At 45.8% G+C, this 22,545-nt stretch overlaps 1 protein-coding gene across 2 annotated transcripts in view; it reads left to right on the forward strand.

The window, feature by feature from the left end:
- LOC139232938 (alpha-(1,3)-fucosyltransferase 7) overlaps positions 1-21,957 on the forward strand; it is a 38,016-nt gene extending 16,059 nt beyond the window's left edge. Inside the window, exons 1-2 of one of the 2 annotated variants that reach the window (XR_011588116.1) lie at positions 7,176-7,263; positions 19,130-19,148. Coding sequence is in view for 1 of the 2 variants with exons in the window: in XM_070863431.1 (XP_070719532.1) it covers positions 19,228-20,283 (1,056 nt within the window). In the remaining variant the exon portion in view is untranslated. Of the gene's footprint in view, positions 1-7,175; positions 7,264-19,129 lie in introns of those variants that run through there. The other variant, XM_070863431.1, reaches the window with a different exon arrangement.
- The last annotated feature ends 588 nt before the right edge of the window (positions 21,958-22,545 follow it).

The raw sequence follows: 22,545 nt of genomic DNA on the forward strand, positions 1-22,545 counted from the left end.
TCGAAAGCTCTGTCTTGCAATGCGACCCACACCCAGTTGTTGCTTGTTCTCCATAGCATATGCAATGATTCAAGTAAGGTGCTCAATTTAGGTAGGAAGTTACCAAAGTAGTTGAGTAAACCCAGAAACTAATGCAGCTCCATCAAGTTCTGCGGCTTGGGTGCATTCTTGATGGCTTTGGTTTTCATGTCAGTAGGTCTGATGCCATCAGCGGCGATTTTCCTCCTGAGGAATTCGACCTCCGGTGCCATGAAAACGCACCAAGCGTTTGTGCCTTAGTCCCTATTAGCGCGAATGTTTTCCTAGAAGAATCACTCGACACTCTGGGTTGGTTCCAACGCCAAAACGGCCTTTATTACACCGGCGGGGAGAGAGCCTCTGGTCCAGGCACTCCACTCCACCAAACAAAGAAATTCATCGATATTTATATGTTTTACAATAGTTCATTAGTTACTCAGCCCACTTCGACTGGACATAATCCAATCATAATGATTATAGATTACATATAGGTTTAAATGGGCCAATAGAATTAACCCTGGTACATCAGGGTGCTGCATGATCAGTTTGTGATTTGGGGCTGATTCCTATCCATGTGATGCTCTCCAGTCCCCCCTTATCTTCGTTACTCATGGGTTCTGCCGGTGCCTAGCTCCTTATCTCTATGGTTGCTAGGCACCCTATCTGGGGATCACTGACTTGAGGACATTCCGTACTAGGTACTGCAGTGTTCTATATACTATCTTGTCTCAAGCTGTTGATTCAAGACATTCCTGAGACCAGGCTCTGCAGGGTCAGTGCTCAGTCAGCAGCTTTAGCTAAGTTGGCTAACCGAGCCCCCATCATGCTTTGCTAAGCCCCCTGGCAGCCATTTTATATTTGGCTAACATTTTAAGCATACATACATACATATCCAGCAGGTGCCTTTGCCTTCCTACAACAGTCCCACTCTGTCCAAACGCAGTAGAACCTCTTCCAGGTTGTTCAGATGTTCCTTGGAGTCACAACCAGTGATCAGGATGTCATCTTGGAACACGACAGTTCTGGGAACGGACTTCAGTAGACTTTCCATTTTCCTCTTGGAATATTGCTGCAGCCAAGTGAATTCCAAATGGGCACCTGTGATAAATAAACAATCCTTTTTTGCGTGTTAATGCACGTAAGTCTCTTACGTCACGACCAACTCCTATAGGCCAACGTCAAGTCCAGTTTTGTGAATGACATCCCGCCGGCTAGCGTCGCAAACAAGTCATCAGCCTTTAGTAACGGGTACTGATCTTGCTTCAGAATATTATCTGAATGGTGGCAGACTAGCAAAACGAGACCTGGGTGTCATGGTTCATCAGTCACAAAGTGGGCATGCAGGTACAGCAGGCGGTAAAGAAGGAAAATGGTATGTTGGCCTTCATAGCTAGGGGATTTGAATATTGAAGCGGGGAGGTCTTACTGCAGTTGTACAGGGCCTTAGTGAGGCCTCACCTGGATTGTGTTCAGTTTTGGTCTCCTAGTCTGAGGAAGGGCATTGTTGTTATTGAGGGAATGCAGCGAAGGTTCACCAGACTGATTCCAGGGATGGCTGGACTGTCATATCAGGAGAGACTGGATCAACTGGGCCTTTATTCACTGGAGTTTAGAAGGATGAGAGGGGATCTCATAGAAACATATAAGATTCTGACGGGACTGGACAGGTTAGATGCGGGATGAATGTCCCCAATGTTGGGGAAGTCCAGAACCAGGGGACATAGTCTTAGGAAAAGGGGTAGGCCATTTTGGACTGAGATGAGGAGAAACTTCTTCACTCAGAGTTGTTAACCTGTGGAATTCCCTGCCACAGAGAGTTGTTGATGCTAGTTCACTGGATATATTCAAGAAGGAGTTAGATATGGCTCTTACGGTTAGGGGGATCAAGGGGTATGGAGAGAAAACAGGAAAAGGGTACTGAAGGAATGATCAGCCATGATCTTATTGAATGGCGGTGCAGGCTCGAAGGGCCGAATGGTCTACTCCTGCACCTATTTTCTATGTTTCAAAACCTTGTTGATCGTAGCCTTGTAGTTTCCACAGATTCTGTCTATGCCATCACTTTTCAGTACAGGAACAATGGGGCTGGCCCATTCATTAAATTCGACCGGTGATATGATCCCTTCAAGCTGGAGTCTGTCCAGTTCAATTTCAACCTTCTCCGTCATCTCATACGACACTGCCCGAGCTTTATGATAGACGGGTCTTGCATCTGAGTCCACATGGATCTGCACCTTGGCTCCTGTGAAGTTGCCGATACCCGGTTCGAACAGCGAGGGGAACTTACTCAATACTTGGGCACATGTGTCTTCCTCCTGTATGTCGTTCCAGTTGCATCTGATTTTCTCCAACCCGCTCTTGCCGAGCAGTATTGGGCCATTGCCTGGAACAATCCACAGTGGCAACTTGTGAACCGCACTGTTATATGATACATTAATTTGTGCACTGCCACTCGCCTTTATCAGTTCTTTGGTGTACATGTGCAGCTTGGCATTAACAGGGCTCAGCCTAGGCCTCACAGTCTTCGTATCCCACAGCTTATTAAATGCCCTCTCGTTCATGATCGATTGACTCGCCCCTGTACAGTTCCATCGATACTGGTATCCTATTAAACTTCACATTAATCAAAATTGGTTTACTCTTGGTTTTGAAAGAGTACAGTCCATACACTTCCTCCTCTGGCATCTCGGATGGCGTATGCGGATCCACGCTAGTCTGACTCTCATTCTCCGCATGATGTGTCACAGCTCGCTTGCTCATCTGCGGACATTTGCGCTGGAGGTGCCCCACTCTCAGACATCCATTGCAACTATATTGCTTAAATCGGCACTGCTGGTGCCGATGATTTCCCCCACAACGTCAACACTGAGAAGTCGGATACATTCCCGCTGGCGGACTTTGGGCAGCCATAGGTTTCGCGAATGCAGCCGGATAGGCACTGCCATGTGCCGCTCGGCCGAACACCGAATCAATCGCATTTACAGTACTTGCCGAGGTTCAGTTCTTCACCGATATTTGCTTTAGACTCCTGTCCGTCGTCATACATGAGTGAGTGATCTGGATGGCCCCTTTTTAAATCCAACTCCTCCACCGCCAGAAGTTTGCGCAGGATCTCCTCGTGGTTGATACCGATAACAAAGAAATCCCGCAGCATGTCTGCCAACACCGTCCTGAACTTACACAGTCCCGCTAGATGTCTCAGGTCGGCAACAAATTCCACCGCGTTCTGGCCCTCCGATCGAATGTATGTATAAAACCTGTATCTCGATGATGATGCCGTCATCTGGCTTGAGGTGCTCCCGTACCAATGTACACATCTCCTCGTACATTTTCTCTGTTGGATCACTAGGCATGAGTAGATTCATTATCAGACCGTAGATCTTTGAACCGCACACTGTGAGGAACACGGCCCAGCGCCGATCTGCATCGTCGACCCCCTTCATTTTGTTGGCCACGAAGTACTGGTTCAAAGGGCTCTCAAAGTCTGCCCAATCTTCTCCCTCCACGAATCACTCTAAAAATCCAATCGTGCTCATATTGCAAATAAAGGTTCTTGTATTGTCATTGCCAAATGTTACATATGCAATAAAGATTCAAACTGAGTACTGTTTAACTAAGCAAGGTGCAACCTTGGTTCTGCTTTATTTAGGCCCAAAGTGCTTGACTCTCAAAATGGCTGGCCTTTTATACCTGAGCAGCACCATAGACGTGCAGCTCAGTGGCCTCCAACAATGACGTCATCTGGTGGCTACAAACACAATGTACATACATGACACTTTCCAGCCACCAGTGTTTCCGCTTTGGACACAGTGATATGGGCGCAAATTGCCCTCAAAATTGCGCTAGTTTTAAGAAGTGTTTTTTTCATTAAGTTTCTGCTCAAACTCATTTGCATATCACCGAACGTAAAATCTGGCATGAACTAGAACGATCGGGCATGTTTTAGAACGTCTTTTTTTTTTTAAATTTCCATTAAGCATATTACTTGATGGATTTAGGAGTGGTAACCTGGTGCGGTTTTATTAATACAGCTGAAAATGGGTTTATCACCAAAAATAAGCATTTTTAATGTCTAATTCTCCACCAAATGTCCCCCTAAGGTGTGCGGTTGTCTGGCTGCTCACCAATTGGGAGGTCCCGCCCGACCGCTCGCCAATCGGGAGGTCCCGTGCAGGCAGCTCACCAGCTGCTGCCGCTGGAAAAGATACCGCGCATGCCCAGCCGTGCAGCAAATTTAAAGGGACCGCGTACCAAAATAAAATTGGAGGGAACATTGCCTCCACCCGTGAGTAACCCGATTTTAAATAACTGAAAATTACTTTTTTTTTAAAAACTATACAGAACCATTTACTAATTACGTTGGTGTACAGAAGTCAGTTTCCATGTAAATTAGCAAAAAAAAAATCATATTTGTGCTCACATCTCCGGAGTCGGACTTGAACCCACATCCTTCTGACTCAGGAAAGATTGCTAATTACTGACCCACAGCTAACACATTATGATTTATGATATGTTGCAGGTTTTGAGAATAAAGGCAATATTGTTGAAAACTCAAAGAATGAATGTAAAGTAGATTAAATGTTCAGGAAGATCTACATAGAAATTGGAAATGATTGTCACTGAAAAATGAGATGAATTTGTATCTTGAAAGATTTCATCTAAATGCACGAGGTTATCTTGCCATCATCGTGGGTTTGTGCGTGGAGCAGAAGGTTGTTTGTGAAGGTAGATTTGGCCGGTGTGTCAAAGTGGGTGTGTCATCAGGCAGGAAGTTGGGGCTTAACTGGAAGACTTGTTGTTTTCAAAGAGGCTGAGTTCATTCTGGTCTTTGTTATGTGACTGTGATGTTAGATATGTGATGGCAGAGGGTGTAGTTTGGGGAGCTATAAAACTCTAGGGGATGAAATAATTTGGCTGTGGGAGAAGTTGGTGATGGTGAGTCACGGAGTTATCCCTGGAGTCCTGGCCAATATTTATCCATCCTGGAGGAAGGCTCTGAATAGAAGTTCTGGACGTAAATGTTTATTTTGACAACACTGATATTGTTGCAGAGATATTTGATAAAAACGGAGAGGTGCAAATTAGTTTTAATCTTTTCTTGAGTTTATATACTTGTTGGCCTTTTGTTATCAAAATCCAGGCCGCAAATGGACAGAGTAAGAAAAGATTCACTCATGCCATTGTTTACCTGAGTGTGACATGTGAGGCAACACACAGATTTTTCTAAATCTACCTGTGGTGAGCAAAGAAAACTTATTTATTTTCCGAGAACCAATCAATAAACGTGTCATTGCCTATGGAGAAATCTCTTACACATCTTTCTAAATTCATTCAAAAGAGATATATTATCTCTCTCTCCCCCACCACCCACTGTGCCCCCACCCTTCCAAACAACAGCAATCCCCACCCTTTGCAACAACCAAGCTTCTTACTCCCCATGAGCAACGCTGGAGATCAGTTGGTATATATTTATGGGTGGAGTGTAAGATTCATTTCTACTTGTGTTTTTCCCTAGAAGGCTGATAACAGATCTAATCAGATACCGCTATCACAGCTTCAGACAAAACAGGAACATAACATCCTCAAGTTCTGATCTGCCCTTCTGTACGTGACTATCTGAGATGCACACAGGCATATTCTGAACGCTTCAATGCCCTCTGCATAATAGCAAACTCTGCAGTTTCCTTCTTTTATTTGGTTTTGTTTCGTTACCGATTTTCTTTCCTCCACTTATAAAAGTCGCTGAATTCTTACTGAATTGCTGTTGCACTTTTGATTCATTGATGCCGGCCTGCACTCTGGGCCTTGGTCCTGCCTTTTGGTTTCTCAATCATAGAATCTTACAGCACACAAGGGAGCCAACAGCAATGTCTTTTTATTATAATACAAGCAGAAATTGCCTTGACCGTGTTCGTTCTATCTCCTGCACTTCTTCTCTCACCCCTTCCCCACCCTCTCAAAACAACAATAGGGTCCCCCTTGTCCTCACCTTCCACCCCCCCAGCCTCCACGTACAACAGGATCATCCTCTGCCACCTCCAGTGTGATCCCATCACCAAACACATCTGCCTCTCCCCCACCCCCACTCCCACCCCCCTCAGCATTTCGAAGGCACCGCTCCCTCTGCAACACCCTGGTCCACTCTTCCAGCACCCCCTCCCCTTCCCACGGCACCTTCCCCTGCAAGCGCGGGAGATGCAACACCTGCCCTTTTATCTCCTCTCTTCCCACCATCCAGGGCACCAAACACTCCTTCCAGATGAATCAACGATTTACTTGTACTACTTTCAATTCGGTAAACTATATTCACTGCTCACGACGTGGTCTCCTCTATATTGGGGAGACCAAACGCAGATTGGACGCCTCCATGTAGTCCACAAGCGTGACCTCGAGCTTCCAGTCGCCTGTCACTTTAATTCCCCGCTCCACTCCCACTCTGACCTCTCTGTCCTCGGCCTATTGCACTGTTCTAATGAAGCTCAACGCAAGCTCGAGGAACAGCACCTCATCTTTCGATTAGGCACTTTACAGCCTTCTGGACTCGACATAGAGTTCAACAATATCAGATCTTAATCACTGCTCCCATTTTTTCAGACAAGTGCTGGTGATGATTCTACTATTTCCATTTACACCTTCTCTAAACACATCTTTTATTTCTGAACTCGTCCCATTACCACTCTGTTTTGCCTTGTACCATCATCCCTTTTGTTATTTAATCACTCCTGCCTTCCACCTGACCACAGACCTTCCATTTTGTTCCTTCTTCCCCTTCTCCCTACCCTTCCCTGCCTCTGTATTTGCTTAAAAACTGATACATCTATAACCTTTTCCAGTTCTGATAAATGGCCACCGGCCTGAAATGTTAATTCTGTTTCTCTCTCCACAGATGCTGCCTGACCTGTTGAGTATTTCCAGCATTTTCTGTTTATATTTCAAATTTCCAGTATCTGCAGTATTTTGCCTTTGTGGGAATGGTTTTTATAATTGTTCTTTTTTCAAACTTACCTTTTGGTGATTGTCGCTAAGCATCCTAAACAGAGCAGACCTGTTTTGCTCACTGCAAGATCATTTGGTGGAGGGGACCTAAAGCAAACCATAGGCCCCTCATTTACAAATGTAATTCTATGAAAAAGGATCAGAGCAGGATAGAGAACAGATTCCTGTGAACTCCTGAGATCATGGAAAAAGAGTCAAAGGATGAAACAACTACATCCTAGTTCAGCAAGTGTTAATGGAATAAAGCAGGTAACTATAGACCAGTCAGCCTACATTGGTGGTGGGTAAATGTATAGAGGCTATGATGCACGATAAAACCTGTACTCTAATGACCGTAAGCATTTTTATATTCGTTCCTGGGATGTGGGCATCACTGGCAAGGCCAGCATTTATTGCCCATCCCTAATTGCCCTTGAGAAGGTGGTGGTCAGCCATCTTCTTGAACCGTTGCAGTCCTTGTGGTGAAGTTACTCCCTCAATGCTGTTAGGGAGGGAGTTCCAGGATTGTGACCCAGTGTCGATGAAGGAATGGCAATATAGTTCCAAGTCAGGATGGTGTGTAACTTGGAGGGGAACTTGCAGATGATGGTGTTCCCATGCGCCTGCTGCCCTTGTCTTTCTAGGTGGTAGAGGTCACGGATGCTGCCAAAGAAGCCTTGGCGACTTGCTGCAGTGCCTCTTGTTGATGGTACACACTGCAGCCACGGTGCGCCGGTGGTGGAGAGAGTGAATGTTTAAGGTGGTGGATGATGTGCCAATCAAGCGGACTGCTTTGTCCTCGATGGTGTCAAAGCTTCTTATGTTGTTGGAGCTGCACTCATCCAGGCAAGTGGAGTATTCCATCACACTCCTGGCTTGTGCCTTGTAGATGGTGGAAAGGCTTTGGGGAGTTGGGAGATGAGACACTCGCCACAGAATACCCAGCCACAGTATTTATGTGGCTGGTCCAGTTAAGTTTCTGGCCTGGTGACCCCCAGGATGTTGATGGTGGGGGATCCGGCAATGGTAATGCCGTTGATTGTCAAGGGGCGGTGGTTAGATTCTCGCTTGTTGGAGATAGTCATTGCCTGACACTTGTGTGGCAAGAATGTTACTTTCCACTTATCAGCCCAAGCCTGCATGTCCAGATCTTGCTGCATTCGGGCAATGACTGCTTCATTATCTGAGGAGTTGCAAATGGCACTGAACACTATGCAATTATCAGCAAACATCCCCATTTCTGACCTTATGACGGTGGTAAGGTCATTGATGAAGCAGCTGAAGATGTTTGGGCCTGACGAACTCCTGCAGCGAGGTCCTGGGGCTGAGATGATTGCTTTATTCATTCACGGGATGTGGGCATCGCTGGCAAGGCCAGCATTTAGTGCCCATCCCTAATTGGCTTGAGAAGGTGGTGGTGAGCCACCTTCTTGAACTGTAGAGGGAAGTTGAGAGTCAACCACATTGCTGTGGGTCTGGAGTAAGAACAGCAAATGTCCTTCCGTAAAGGACATTAGTGAAACAGATGGGTTTTTATGACAGTTTCATGATCACTATTACTGATAGCTTTTTAATTCCAGATTTATTCAATTAACAACATTTAAATTTCCCCAGCTGCCATGGTGGGATTTGAACTCGTGTCTCGTGATCATTTGTTCAGGCCTCTAGGATTACTAGTCCAATAACATAACCCCTATGTCACCGTACCCGATTGTCCTCCAACAAATACAACCATCTTCCTTTGTGCTAGGTATGACTCCAGCATACATCTAAAAAAAGTCATTTGTGTCTGATATGCTTCTTTGAAGAAATAACAGGGTGTTTTGATAAAGGAAACACTGGATGTTGTATGGATTTTCATAAAGTGCCGTAGAGGAAGCTTGTTGATAAAATGAAGGCACACAGTATTAAAGGGAATGTGGCAGATCGGGTAGGAAGTTGATTTAAAGGACAGAAATCAGGGGCTAAAGGTTAATGGGTATTTTTCTGAATGGAAGGATGTAAACAGTGGCATTATAATCCCAGCCCCTCCCCCGGCTGCCCCCCACCCCAGTCAGTATTGGGATCATTGCTCTTTTCAATATAATCTGGACTTGGGCGTAGGGGGCACAATATCAACATTTACAGATGGCACAAAAGTAGGGACTATGCTTAACTATGAAGAGGACTGTAAGTGCCTACAGAAGGACATGGCCATGTGAGTAGCCTGGTTTCATATTTCACAATTTTTGATGTTTTCTTTCCACTGATAGACATTCATTGATTAAGAGCACATTGCAGGCACACTGGGCCCAGTTTTCTGATAGCACAAACCTGGAGGCTGCAACACCCTTGGTGGAGGGAGGGGGACAATTTTCACCCCTTATTTCTATTAAACTACAGGGAACTGCAGCAGACCTGGTTGGGGATTTTAAAGTTAAGTGCAAGCGCAGCCCTTAAATGCTGGAATCATCGTAAAAGAGGAAAACTGTGGTGGGGACAGAAAAGTTGCTTATTTGCTGACACTGGCCCAATGAAGGCACTGCTCCCATTCGTAACACAGAAATAGAGGCCATTCAGCCCCTTGAGCCTACTTTGCCATGTAAGTGGATTCCCTTAGCTGTTTTCGATGCACCCCCATGTTATAATAGTTCCAGACCTAGGAGTGATTACTGCACTGAACAGATGAATGAGTCATGGACAAATACCTCGGTCTCAACCGTCACTGCTTTATTAAAGCTACCTCAACACAACAAAACTACAAGTAAACATAGTGATGTAGTGCAATCCAATACCCTGGCATGTCTAAATCGCCCCTATCGCGAAGTACCCAACGTCTAAACCCTCTGCTCAGATCCACAGTGTACCCCTGAATTTGTACCGACCGGCTGGGCATACCCCTATCGTCTTTGGAGCAAAACCTCCCCACTAAAACCCTTCTAAGGCTTTGTTGGGAGAACACACGACACCTCCTTACACAGTGGCTGTGATCTTAAAGATGCGTGGGCAGGGATGATGCTCATTGATTTGTTGGCGTACTCGCTGCTTCTCCTGGTTCCGTACTGTCTATGGTTTCTTTCCCCATCCCAGACAGAGTGCTCGGTCCTTGTAGAGGTGAAGCAAGTGAGAGCAAAAGAGACAACTATGGCCATGCGGCCACCTTTTATATCCAAAGTCTGTTTGCCTTTTCTGGCCAAATAAAGTTTTTCCTTGTTTCAAGATCCTGTTTGTTTGCTTCTTCTGGCCCAATAAAGTTTCCCTTGTTTTGAGGCTTCTGTCTGAGTGGCCCATGTGTATGCCAGTGATGGCTGGTGATAGGGTTTCGCTTCCAACCGGTCTGGGGCTTAATGGTTTTCTATTGCTCTGGTTTCCTGCCTCTCGGGGTTATCTCATTCCAGGTCATGGCTTGATCACTGAGCAGTTCATATTGCTTAACAATGGAACCTCCATCTTTGCCCATTACCTGTGATGAGTTGCCTTCTCCTGGCCATTGTAACTTCCCAGACCAACCCTGCCCATTAGATGTGGATTTCAGTACAACATGGGAAAGTACCTGGGGCCCCTCCCACAACAGGCTACTGCCGTTTCTTTTCTGCATTGAGAAATATTAAAACACAATGTCCAGATATCCAATAACCCTTACAGCCATTCAATGAGATCATGGCTAATCTGCACCTTAACTCCACTTACCCACCTATAATGTATGAACCTAAGAGTATGCTCGCAGGTTGGTAGAGCTGTTGAGTTGTGAGTGGTTTAGCCAGTCACGTGATGTTCACAAGACTCTAAGACCCCAGCCAATTGCGTTCAGGGGATCCATGATGAGGCAGATGGTTGTGAGCCTGGTGAATGAACTGTAATGTGTAGTGTGATTGTTAAACCTTTGCTAATAAACCAACTCGTTCTTAACAGCAAAGAACCCATGAAGCAAATACATAACACCACCTTTGTTCCGTATTCTTGACACCCAACAAAAATCTATCTATCTTACATAGAATCTACAGGACAGAAACAGGCCATTTGGCCTAGCTAGTCTATGCCGGTGTTTATGCTGCACATGAGCCACTTCCCACCCTTAGTCGGTCGGTTGCTCCCAATCCATTCATCTTTGATGCTGGTGATCTGGGGATCCTGGTGCAAAAGGTGCCCTAAAGGAGTACAGTCCTATTTAAGGCTATGGGCTACCCTCCAGTAAAGGTGCCAAGCCAGTAGCATAGAATGAGGTCTGCACAGAGACAATGCAGTCAGCCAGCTCCTCTGTACCTCTCAGCCAATGAGAAAGGTACATAAGAACATAAGAAATAGGAACAGAAGATGATCACACGGCCCCTCAAGTCTGCTCCGCCATTCAATAAGATCATGGCTGATCTGATCATGGACTCAGCTCCACTTCTCTGCCTGCTCCCCATAAACCCCTTATCATTTAAGAAACTGTCTATTTCTGTCTTAAATTTATTCAATGACCCAGGTTCCAGAGCTCTCTGAGGCAGCGAATTCCACAGATGTACAACCCTCCGAGTGAAGAAATTTCTCATTTCAGTTTTAAATTGGCGACCCCTTATTCTAAGATCATGCCCTCTAGTTCTAGTCTCCCCCATCAGTAGAAACATTCTCTCTTCATCCACCTTGTCAAAACCCCTCATAAATCTTACACGTTTCGATAAGATCACCTCTCATTCTTCTGAATTCCAATGAGTAGAGGCCCAACCTACTCAACCTTTCCTCATAAGTCAACCCCCTCATCCCCGGAATCAACCTAGTGAACCTTCCCTGATCTAGCTCCAAAGCAAGTATATCCTTTCGTAAATACAGAAACCATAACTGCACGCAGTATTCCAGGTGTGGCCTCACCAATACCCTGTATAACTGTAGCAAGACTTCTCTGCTTTTATACTCCATCCCCTTTGCAATAAAGGCCAAGATTCCATTGGCCTTCCTGATCACTTGCTGTACCTGCATATTATCCTTTTGTGTTTCATGCACAAGTACCCCCAGGTCCCACTGAACTGCTGCACTTTGCAATCTTTCTCCATTTCAATAATAACTTGCTCTTTGATTTTTCTTCTGCCAAAGTGCATGACCTCACACCTTCCAACATTATACTCCATCTGCCAAATTTTTGCCCACTCACTTAGCCTGTCTATGTCCTTTTGCAGATTTTTTGTGTCCTCCTCACACATTGTTTTTCCTCCCATCTTTGTATCGGCAGCAAACTTGGCTATGTTACAGTCAGTCCCTTCTTCCAAGTTGTTAATGTAGATTGTAAATAGTTGGGGTCCCAGCACTGATCCCTGCGGCACCCCACTAGTTACTGGTTGCCAACCAGAGAATGTCCCATTTATCCTGGCTCTCGGTTTTCTGTTAGTTAGCCAATCCTCTATCCATGTTAATATATTACCCCCAACCCCGTGAACTTTTATCTTGTGCAGAAACCTTTTATGTAGCACCTTATCAAATGCCTTCTGGAAGTCCAAATACACAACATCCAATGATTCCCCTTTATCCACCCTGTTTGTTACATCCTCAAAGAACTCCAGCAAGTTTGTCAAACATGACTTCCCCTTCATAAATCCATGCTGACTCTGCCTGACCGAATATTGCTTTTCCAAATGTCCTGTTACTGCTTCATTAATAATGGACTCCAACATTTTCCCAACCACAGATGTTAGGCTAACTAGTCTATAGTTTCCTGCTTTTTGTCTGCCTCCTTTTTTAAATAGGGACGTTACATTTGCAGTTTTCCAATTTGCTGGGACCTCCCCAGAATCCAGGGAATGTTGGTAAATTACAACCAATGCATCCACAATTCCTGCCACTACTTCTCTTAAGACCCTAGGATGCAAGCCATCAGGTCCAGGGGATTTATCTGCCAAGCCAAGGTGAGCATGCTCCTCCCTTTGGCATGCGTCTCTTCAAGGGGCCATCACGCAGAGCACAAACTTAAGTTGGAAATTCACTGAGTCGGTGGCATCTACCATTTCAAGCATTGTGCACAGCCATTGCCCTTTTCACGTGTACTCTTTCATTGTGCCTGAGCTGCACTGCTTGCTTACCTTGCGGTGGAGGAGGCAGATGTGGAACTGCAAACAGATGCTCAGGCTCCCAGCCTGAGGCCCACTTCTGGCACTTGGGGGTTTCCTCAGTGTGGTCCTCAGGCATGAGTGCAGAGGGTAGCCTGGTTCTCTCAATAGCCATCGGCCAAGTGTTTCTCCGTGGCATTGATGGCAAGATCGTGTTCCTGCTGGTGAGATCTCAAACATTTTTTTTTGCTTGGAGACCATGGGAGCTGACATAAGAGTCTTCATACCCACATGGGTCACATCTGTAATGCTTTGCACTCCAGGAAACCAGCCACTCTGTCCTTTGTCCAGTTGATGTCTCCTTATCCACAGGAGAGGTGATGAGGAGGTTGCCCCAGGCCAACATAGTAGCTTTCTTTTCCTTGATAAATGTGCACACTGCAGCATGCCTGATGTGACATACATGTCCTGGGGTAGCTTGAAAGGAAAGCCCTGTGCTGCAGTGACCTTCCCTCTATAGGAAGAACCATCTTTGATTCAGATGCATGTGTACTGACTGTTGTACAGCACATGGAATAACCCTGTGAGAACCTGTCTTGTGAGCTAAAGGTGTTTTAGACAGCAGTCCTCTGATCCATTCAGGTACAAGAATGACAACTTCAATGTAGAAAACTGTCCCAAAATGCATCACAGTGATCTATTTTTTTTTAATGGATGCCAAGCCGACGAAAGGGATATTAGGAGGGGTGACCAAACGTTTGGTAAAAAAGCTGGGCTTTAAGAATAGTCTTAAAGCAGGAAGAGAGACAAAGGGGTTTGGGGAGAGAATTACAGAACATGGGGCTACTCAGCTGAAGACACGGGCACCAATGGTGGAGTGAAGGGATGGGTGGATGTGCTAGAGGCCAAAGCCAGAGGCATGGAGAGTTTGAGGGAGTGGGCTGTAGGGCTGGAGGAAGTGCAGGTCCCGGACTAGTGACAAGTCTGACTGAGGCATCTCCGGAGTCTTTGCACCTGCATAGTTAGGCCCCTCTCTTCCTCATTGCAATTATTCAGCACAGTTGGAGCTCCCAAAGATAAATCCAGCCTTGCCCCTTTGTAAGATGCCACGCCAAAGCAAATAGAAACTACATATAATGAGGCAAAATATTGGAGAGGGGAAAAAATTGTAAAAATACCATCCTTCCCAGCAAAAAACTTGACTGCATGGAGCAAAATACAACTGAGGAGACATTAAAAAAACCAAAGTGAACAAGGAAACTTAAATCCCTTTAAACAGCTTCGCTGGTTCCACTGTCTCTGCAGCTAGTTTTTAAGGGCGAGTCTCAGAATGTCACATCTGATGTCAGAAAATCCAGTGTGGGCTCATTAATCCTTTATTTAAATGAATATTTCGGGAGGCCAGTAGCGCGGACCTCCATAAAGGCTCCGGATTTGAATCTAGAGAATGGTGCGCAAAGCGTCTCGAGTGGTTGGGTTCTGGAATGCATTGCCTGAAAGGGTGGTGAAAACAGACTCAATCACTGCTTTCAAAAGGGAGTGGGATTAGTATCTGAAGGAAAAAAAAATTGCTGGGCTACGGGGAAAGAGCGGGGGAGTGGGACTAGTTGAGAGTCGGCACTGGCCCGATGGGCCGACTGGCCGCCTTCTGCGCTGTAACCATTCTGTGATTCTATGATGCACAAAGTCCCAATTTATCTCTGGTTAACAGTGGCACAAGGCTTTGGGAAATTGGGGCTTCAAATACCAGATCAGTACTTATGAAAGCAATGTGGGCAGACTCAGTTTTTGTGCTATGCTTGTCCCAGAATTGAGAACGGCAAATCAGCACAGGGTTTTTATTGAGCTGTGCAATACTACACATTCCTCTGCCACCCATTTTAAGAGGTATTGATACATTTGCAATAAGTGAGTTGACGCTTTCAATACTGATATCGCATAGAACAATCTCAACCCCCACAGGAGGAATTGAGGGAGACTGTGTGGAGCAGTGCATTTGTGCCTTATCTGATTGCACCAGTCGCTGTCTCATGTGGCATGTTTGCACCTAATTAGCGTTCTCTGTAAACTGCCCATCAAGGCTTCCTGTCTGAAACCGAAATGCCATGGCCTGTTAAACCATCGTTGCAAATCTCATTGCTCATTGTTTCTGGGCAGCCCAATGACACAGTGAGCTGCAACATAAAGAGACAGGGCTAGAATTTCCCAACAACCCGCCAGCGCCCGATTGCCACCCAAAAGACCGCTAAGATTCCCAAGATTATCGCCGGCGAAAACATTCCCCAAAAAAGAAAAAAATCCACCCAGTGAAAAAAAATGGCCATTGTATCCCGATTCTCGGCGAAAAAGTGGAATTTATAGTCGATTGGGCGGTTCTTAAAGAAAATGAGCGTTAATTTAAAATTCACTAAAAATTTACCCGAGGCTGCCGGTTGGGCCTAGGAGGAGAAAAACACTCAAAATATTTTTCAAAAAAACAGAACATAAAAAATCATAACATTCTCAGGACCCTTTTAACTTAAATCACCACAAAAGAATTTTAAAATAATGAGTTAATAAACAATTACTAACCTTTTTCTTGCAGAGCTACTCACCTAACGCCCAGCTCCACTGATTCTCTTGGCCTTTTTTTTTATACTTGCCTACGGGTCACCGCTGAGCCAAATATCGCGCCAGGGCGATCTGTGGACAGTGCACGCCGGCGGTCCGCTCCCCAGCGGTACCTCGAAACTGCCAGTGTAACTCTGCTGGTCAATTTCTCGCCGACCCGGTTATCGCCCAAAATGGCCAATTCCGCTGAGAAACCGGGCGGTGAGCCACTGCAAATTCTAGCCCATAGATCTTACGCCCAATGAGCGACAATTTCCTCATAAACTAGGTCAGTGAAGCAGAGCGAGGACAGCAGTTGCCCCAAAGGAAGAGGAGTAGACTCAACCCCGAGCTCCTTTTGAATTGCAGCCAACTAGTCTGGGCTTTTTTGTTTTGCTTTATAAGGTGAGGTGAAGACAGACCAGTGTGTGGGGACTATGAAATAGCATAGAAAGACAAGTAACATGGCTAGGCACTAGATACTACCACAGTCATATCTAATACAGTTCAATAATTGGTAGTGAAGTTAGCAAATGCCACCATGAGCACTGCACTGAGGCACACAGACAAGGAAGATCGGAGGTTGGTAGTTTGTTAAATTTCATATTTTTTTGAGTGTGTTTTCTCCTCTTGTTTTAGGCCTCACCATGAGGCACTCACTGAACAACAGCGCAGTCCAGACCATCTGTTCCAACATCCCTGTTACAAAAACGTTTTTCTTTTGTCTCGTATTGGTTTGGTGACTGTCCCTTTAAATCTGGTCACAGTACATCAGTGGGTAGATGATATATATATATAAAAGTTATCCTAACAGATTAGCCCCGCATTAGATTTAACTTTTTTTTTTGTTTTGTTCCCTTGAGGAGACCATAAATAATTCAATATATCACTTGTTCATCATTTAATAAATTTGCTTAATATTTTAAACAAGGTCTGATGTGAAGGCTGATAAAGCTGGAGAAAACCAAGAACTTGCATTCATATAGCACCTTTCATGACCACAGGACATCCCAAAGCACTTTACAGGCAATGGACTGCTTTCATAGTGTAGTCACTATTATAATGTGGGAAACACAGCAGCCAATTTTTGCACAGCGAAGACCCACAAACAGCAATGTGATAATGACCAGCTAATCCATTTTTGGTGATAAATACTGGCCAAAACCCAGGGAGAACTCCCCTGTTCTTCTTCAAAATAATGCCATGAGATCTTTGACGCCTACCCAAGAGGGCAGACGGGGCCTCAGTTTAAAGCCTCATTCGTAAGGCGACACCTCCGACCATTTAGCACACCCTCAGCACTGTACTGGAGTGTCAGCCTGGATTATGTGCTCAAGTCCTTGCCCCCACAACCTTCTGACTCCGAGGCGAGAGTGATACCACCATAGCTACGGCTGACACCTAGTGAGAGAGCCTCTGGAGCCACAGGGTAAATTACAGCTACAATTAAATTAGATTACCAGACAGGATTTGCAGTTTGTTATCCTGCACACGTCACTGAAATATTACCTAGATCTCAACAACAACAACAACAACATCTATTTATACAGTTTCCTTTAACGTAGTGAAACGTCCCAAGGCGTTTAACAGGAGTATTATGAGATAAAACAATTTGACACTGAGGCCGCACAAGTAGAAATTAGCGCAGGTGACAAACGGCTTGGTCAAAGAAGTAGGTTTTAAGGAGTGTCTTGAAGGAGGAAAGAGAGATGGAGAGGTTTAGGCAGGGAGTTCCAGAGCTTGGGGCCTAAGCAACAGAAGGCACGGCCACCAACGGGCAGAATTAGAGGAGTGCAGACATCTCGGGGTTGTGGGGCAGGAGGAGATTACAGAGATAGGGAGGAGCAAGGTCCTGAAGGGATTTAAAAATAAGGATGAGAATTTTGAAATTGAGGTATTGCTTAACCAGAAGCCAATGTAGATCAGTGAGCACAGGGGTGATAGGTAAGTGGGACTTGGTGCAAGTTAGGACCCGGGCAGTTTTGGATCACCTCTAGTTGATGTAGGGTAGAATGTGGGAGGCCAGCCAGGAGTGCATTGAAATAGTCAAATCTAGAGGTAACAAAGGCATGGATGAGGGTTTCAGCAGCGGATGAGCTGAGGCAAGGGCAGAGACGGGCGATGTTACAGAGATGGAAATAGGCAGTCTTAGTTATGCTGTGGATATGTGGTCGATAGCTCATTTCAGGGGTCAGATATGACACCAAGGTTGCGAACAGTGTGATTCAGCCTCAGACAGAAGTTGGGGAGTGGGCTGGAGTCAGTGGCTAGTGAACGGAGTTTGTGGCGGGGGACTGAAAACAATGGCTTCGGTCTTCCCAATATTCAATTGGAGAAAATTTCTGCTCATCCAGTACTGGATGTCGGACAAGCAGTCTGACAATTTAGAGACCGTGGAGGGGTCAAGGGAAGTGGTGGTGAGGTAGAGCTGGGTGTCCTCAGCGTACATGTGGAAACTGATGCTGTGTTTCCAGATAATGTTGCCAAGGGGCAACATGTAGATGCGAAATAGGAGAGGGCCAAGGATAGATCCTTGAGTTCAAGGACAGGATAGCCACTCAAAGGTATGGTAGGGGTTGAATGTGTTTACGTCAGTAGGCCGAAACAGGCTCATAGCAAATCAGCAACCTTGCCTTGATTTTCTTTTCCATTGGCCTGGACTAATTTCAGGCTCGAGGAGTTGGAACTCGCCAGTGAGAGTGGTCTGAGATACAAAAGCTAACATAATCCAGAGTAAGAGTGGTAGAAAAGGTCCATGACATAACAATCACTGCCAATGAATTGTACTCTTGAGTTGACCTGAGGATGTTGTGTGGGAGCAATGCTGTTTCGATGGCTCAATTATTGACAGCACTGCCCAGAATGGGAGGTTCCACATTCAATCACCAGCACCTCACAAGTAATTTGATGTCATCCAGCGCAAAAGATGTTATATTCAGATCAGTAACTTGAGCCTTTGATGAAGTAGAGTTGGAGGGAGAGGAGGGAGGTGGGGGGGGGGGGGGGGGGCGGTGGAGAAAATAAAAGTCAGGGATTCCACTCGGCATCACTTCCCAGTGCTCCTGCTTTAGTATAGTCTCAGGATGGACTCCACCATGACGCCTCTGTGATGGAATATCAGGGATGCATGAAACTGTACCCCAGTTTCAGGCAGATAGGGGGTGGTTAAGGGAATTAATTGGGTGGGTGCTGGGAGGATCTGCCTTGGTATGCTTCCTTTATGTTTGTATTTCAGCACAAAATTATATATTCATTCTCAATTGGTTTAGAAACTAGACATCTTTTTTCTCTATAATTCATTTATTTGTTGCCCCTAAATTGCAAACCTGTTCTTGCTTGGCATCATGAAGGGTGTAGCTTCCAACAGGCCAGCTAAAAAAAAATTAAAAATGTGCGTAAAGTGATTTGGTAATTTTCATGCCAGTCTGAACTGTGGATGAACTATGCAAAATACAGGCGCTTCCTTTTCATAGTCGATCACCTGGCACCTTCAAAGGTCGTGTAGGGCACAGCATATTAACCACTATCACCCTGATGTGTTGTTACAGAGACAGCTCACAAGCAGCTCACGTTCCGCAGATGTTTGGACGAAGGTTTCAACAAGCTTTAGGCTGCTGTTTCTTCTCAATCGCCGGCAAAGCGACACATGGCAGTCTTGCATGTATACTTACTATCAACATTGAAGACTGGCAAAATCTTGGCACTGCTATTGGTAGCTGGATACTTCATGCAGCTCGTGACTAATTGTTATATCAGCCAGATGATCTGGCCGCTGAAAAGCTACGCAAAGGCTCAAGATCCTCGCGTCGTGTTGGTATGGCATTGGCCATTTTTCCCAAACTCCACTATGGGAGCAGATGTTTGCATGGATTTATATGCGATTGACAACTGCATTCTGACGCGCAACCGGTCCATGTTTGATCGTGCAGATGTCGTGGTGTTCCATCACCGGGAACTGCAGACCAACAGCGCCAATCTGCCGCAGGAGACGAGACCTCCCAACCAGAAGTGGCTCTGGGTGTCTCTGGAATCACCGACTAACACAAAAAGGATTCATCAGCTCAATGGCCACTTCAACTGGACCATGACCTACAAGACCGACTCTGACATCTTCCTCCCTTACGGGACACTCATGCCAAGTGGCCAGCCGTCCAATTTCTCCATCCCTCGGAAGTCTGGCCTGTCGACGTGGGTAGTTAGCAATTACCACAAAACTAGTCGGAGGGCAAAAATGCATGCCAATCTATCCAAGCACATGATAGTAGACGTATATGGAAAGGCGGCCAGAAAATTCCTGCCCAGAGAAAAACTGCTGCCAACCATCTCTAGATATGCCTTTTACCTAGCCTTTGAAAACTCCATACACAGAGACTACATCACAGAGAAGCTCTGGAGAAACGCCTTCGTGGCTGGGTCTGTTCCCGTGGTGTTGGGGCCCCCGCGAGCTAACTACGAAGAGTTTGTCCCGCCAGATTCCTTCATTCACGTGAACGACTTTGCCTCTGAAAAAGAACTGGGCAATTTCCTTACGCGGCTGTGGAAGAACAGAACTCAGTACGAGCAGTATTTCAACTGGCGGAAAAAGTACACGGTCAAGATGTGCACAGACTGGACAGAGAGGTTTTGTAACATTTGCTCTAAATTTAATAGCCTTCCTCAGTCAAAAGTATATCATAATTTACACGAATGGTTTCACCAGTAAAGATTTGTTGCTAATCTACCTCATAAATTAGAATTTTATTTCTTTAAATCAGTAGGTTTGATTACAGATATATAAGAAATAAAATTACTGTTGCCATTCTGAAATGTCACTTTATTTCGATATTTTAGATCATTACTTCCTATTGCTTAACCAGGGATCTCCCGAGATTGTTCCCTTAGAGAGGGTGAATAGGAAATTTACCAGAATGGTATCAGGGATGCGGGACTTCAGTTATATGCATAGACTAGAGAAATTGGGATTGTTCTCCTTCGAGCAGGGAAGGTTAAGGGGAGATTTAATAGAGGTGTTCAGGATTATATGGGGTTTTGATAGAGTAGATAGGGATAAATCAGAGGGGAGATGAGGAGAACGTTTATTTACACAGATAGTTGTTATGATCTGGAATGCACTGCAGGAAAGGGTGGTGGAAGCAGATTCAATAATAACTTTCAAAAGGGGATTGGAAATATACTTGAAAAGGGAACATTTGCAGGACTATGGAGAAAGGGCAGGGAAGTGGGACTAATTGGATAGCCCTTTCACAGACACAGTGGGCCAAATGGCCTCCTTCTGTGCTGTAAAATTCTGTGATTCTAGCCAGAACTTAACTCTTGGCAGTTAAACCAACAAATTTATGCAGTGATTCGGTCTGTATTTGAAGGGACAGATTAACATATTGAGTGGAGGCTCTCCCAGAGAATCCTTCACCCTTCTCAGAAACTGCTGTGGATTAGATACCAGATTGAGCAGGTAGTATGTCAGCGTCATTGCCTCGTAAATCACCCAGAGTTCCCTCTCTTGACCACTGTCCAGTGATCATTGCTGAAAAGTGCATGTGGTTGACGTTGAATGAGGATGAGATCAGACTCAGTTATGATACTATATCCTATCACACACCTGACCACATAAAAGCAAATAACCTGCTGACACCATAACAGCTCATGCACGATGAATGTGTGCAGTGCCGGATGTTAACACCCCAGGTAACCAGACCCCAGCATGTGTCAGCACTTCCAGGAGGGAGAAACATTAGAGGGTGGGGACAGAAATGGATGCGTTTATTTGTACTAACTGAATTGAAGCTGTTTCTCTGATTGGCTCTCCATTATCAAATAACCTATTACTGATTGGTCCCCTTGGAGGATATGCCGTACCCTGAAGTTTCTCTGAAATGTGTGAATGGAACCGCCCAGTCTAACTTTGCACATTGTAACATGATCCATTTGGATTTCAGAAGTCAGAGAGGACACATCTCTCCCCCAGCCAAAGTCCCTTACCTAAGTGCAAGTGCATCCTCTTACCCCAGTGCAAGTCCATCCTTCCCCCAGCCGAAGTCCCTCACACAAGCGAAAGTGCATGACCTTAACCCGCTCTGCTCCGCCATAGATGGGGCATTGTGTACGGATTGTTAACAGGTTTATTGGGTATGAAGTGAATAGTGACAGAGTCGGGACTTCTGGATTTCATCCATTCCAATGATGTCGGCTGTGGGTGTAAAGGGGGTTGGAAGAACGTGATTTTTCTTCCATGAGTTCCCTCTCTCCACCGCCCCACCCCCACCCTGACTCTCTCTCTTTCCCCCCCCCCACCCCCCCATCACCAATAGGCTCTTTCTCCCCCCCACTCCCAACCAGGCTCTCTCTTCCTCCCACCCCCCCCCCAAACCAGGCTCTCTCTCACCCCTCCCCAAACAGGCTCCCCCCCCTCCCCCCCAACAACTAGGTTCTCTTCCCCCCCCTCATACAGGCTCCCCCCCCCCCCCAAACAACCAGGTTCTCTTCCGCCACCACCCCCCCCAACCAGCCTCTCTCCCCTCCCTCCCAACAACCAGATTCTCTCTCTCACCGCCCCCCCCTCCCCCCCGCCGCAAACAGGCTCTTTCCCCTCTCCCCCAAACAGGCTCTTCCTTCCCCAACCCCCCCAAACAGGCTCTCTCCCAGCGGGGAGCTCGGGGCTCGGCAGGCAACTTGGTGTTCGGGGCCAATTCCGATGCATGCGCAGAAAAGGGTTAGTGTAAATTGTGCTGGGGGGGTGGCGGAGTCGGGAGAGTATTTGTCCGAACTCGCTTCTGTGCATGTGTCGGGGATGCATGCACAGAAGTGCAAGTTAGGACAAAAAACAGGCAGGAATGGATGATTCTATTTGGAGTAGGGGGGTGAACGAGGGGAGACTGAAATCAAGAAGATGTGAAAAGATAATGGGATTTTCTCACTACACTTCAACAACAAAAACAACTTGAATTTATATAGAGCCTTTAACAGA

Source organism: Pristiophorus japonicus, chromosome 20 (genome assembly GCF_044704955.1).
Source record: "Pristiophorus japonicus isolate sPriJap1 chromosome 20, sPriJap1.hap1, whole genome shotgun sequence".
Classification (NCBI taxonomy): Eukaryota; Metazoa; Chordata; class Chondrichthyes; family Pristiophoridae; genus Pristiophorus; species Pristiophorus japonicus.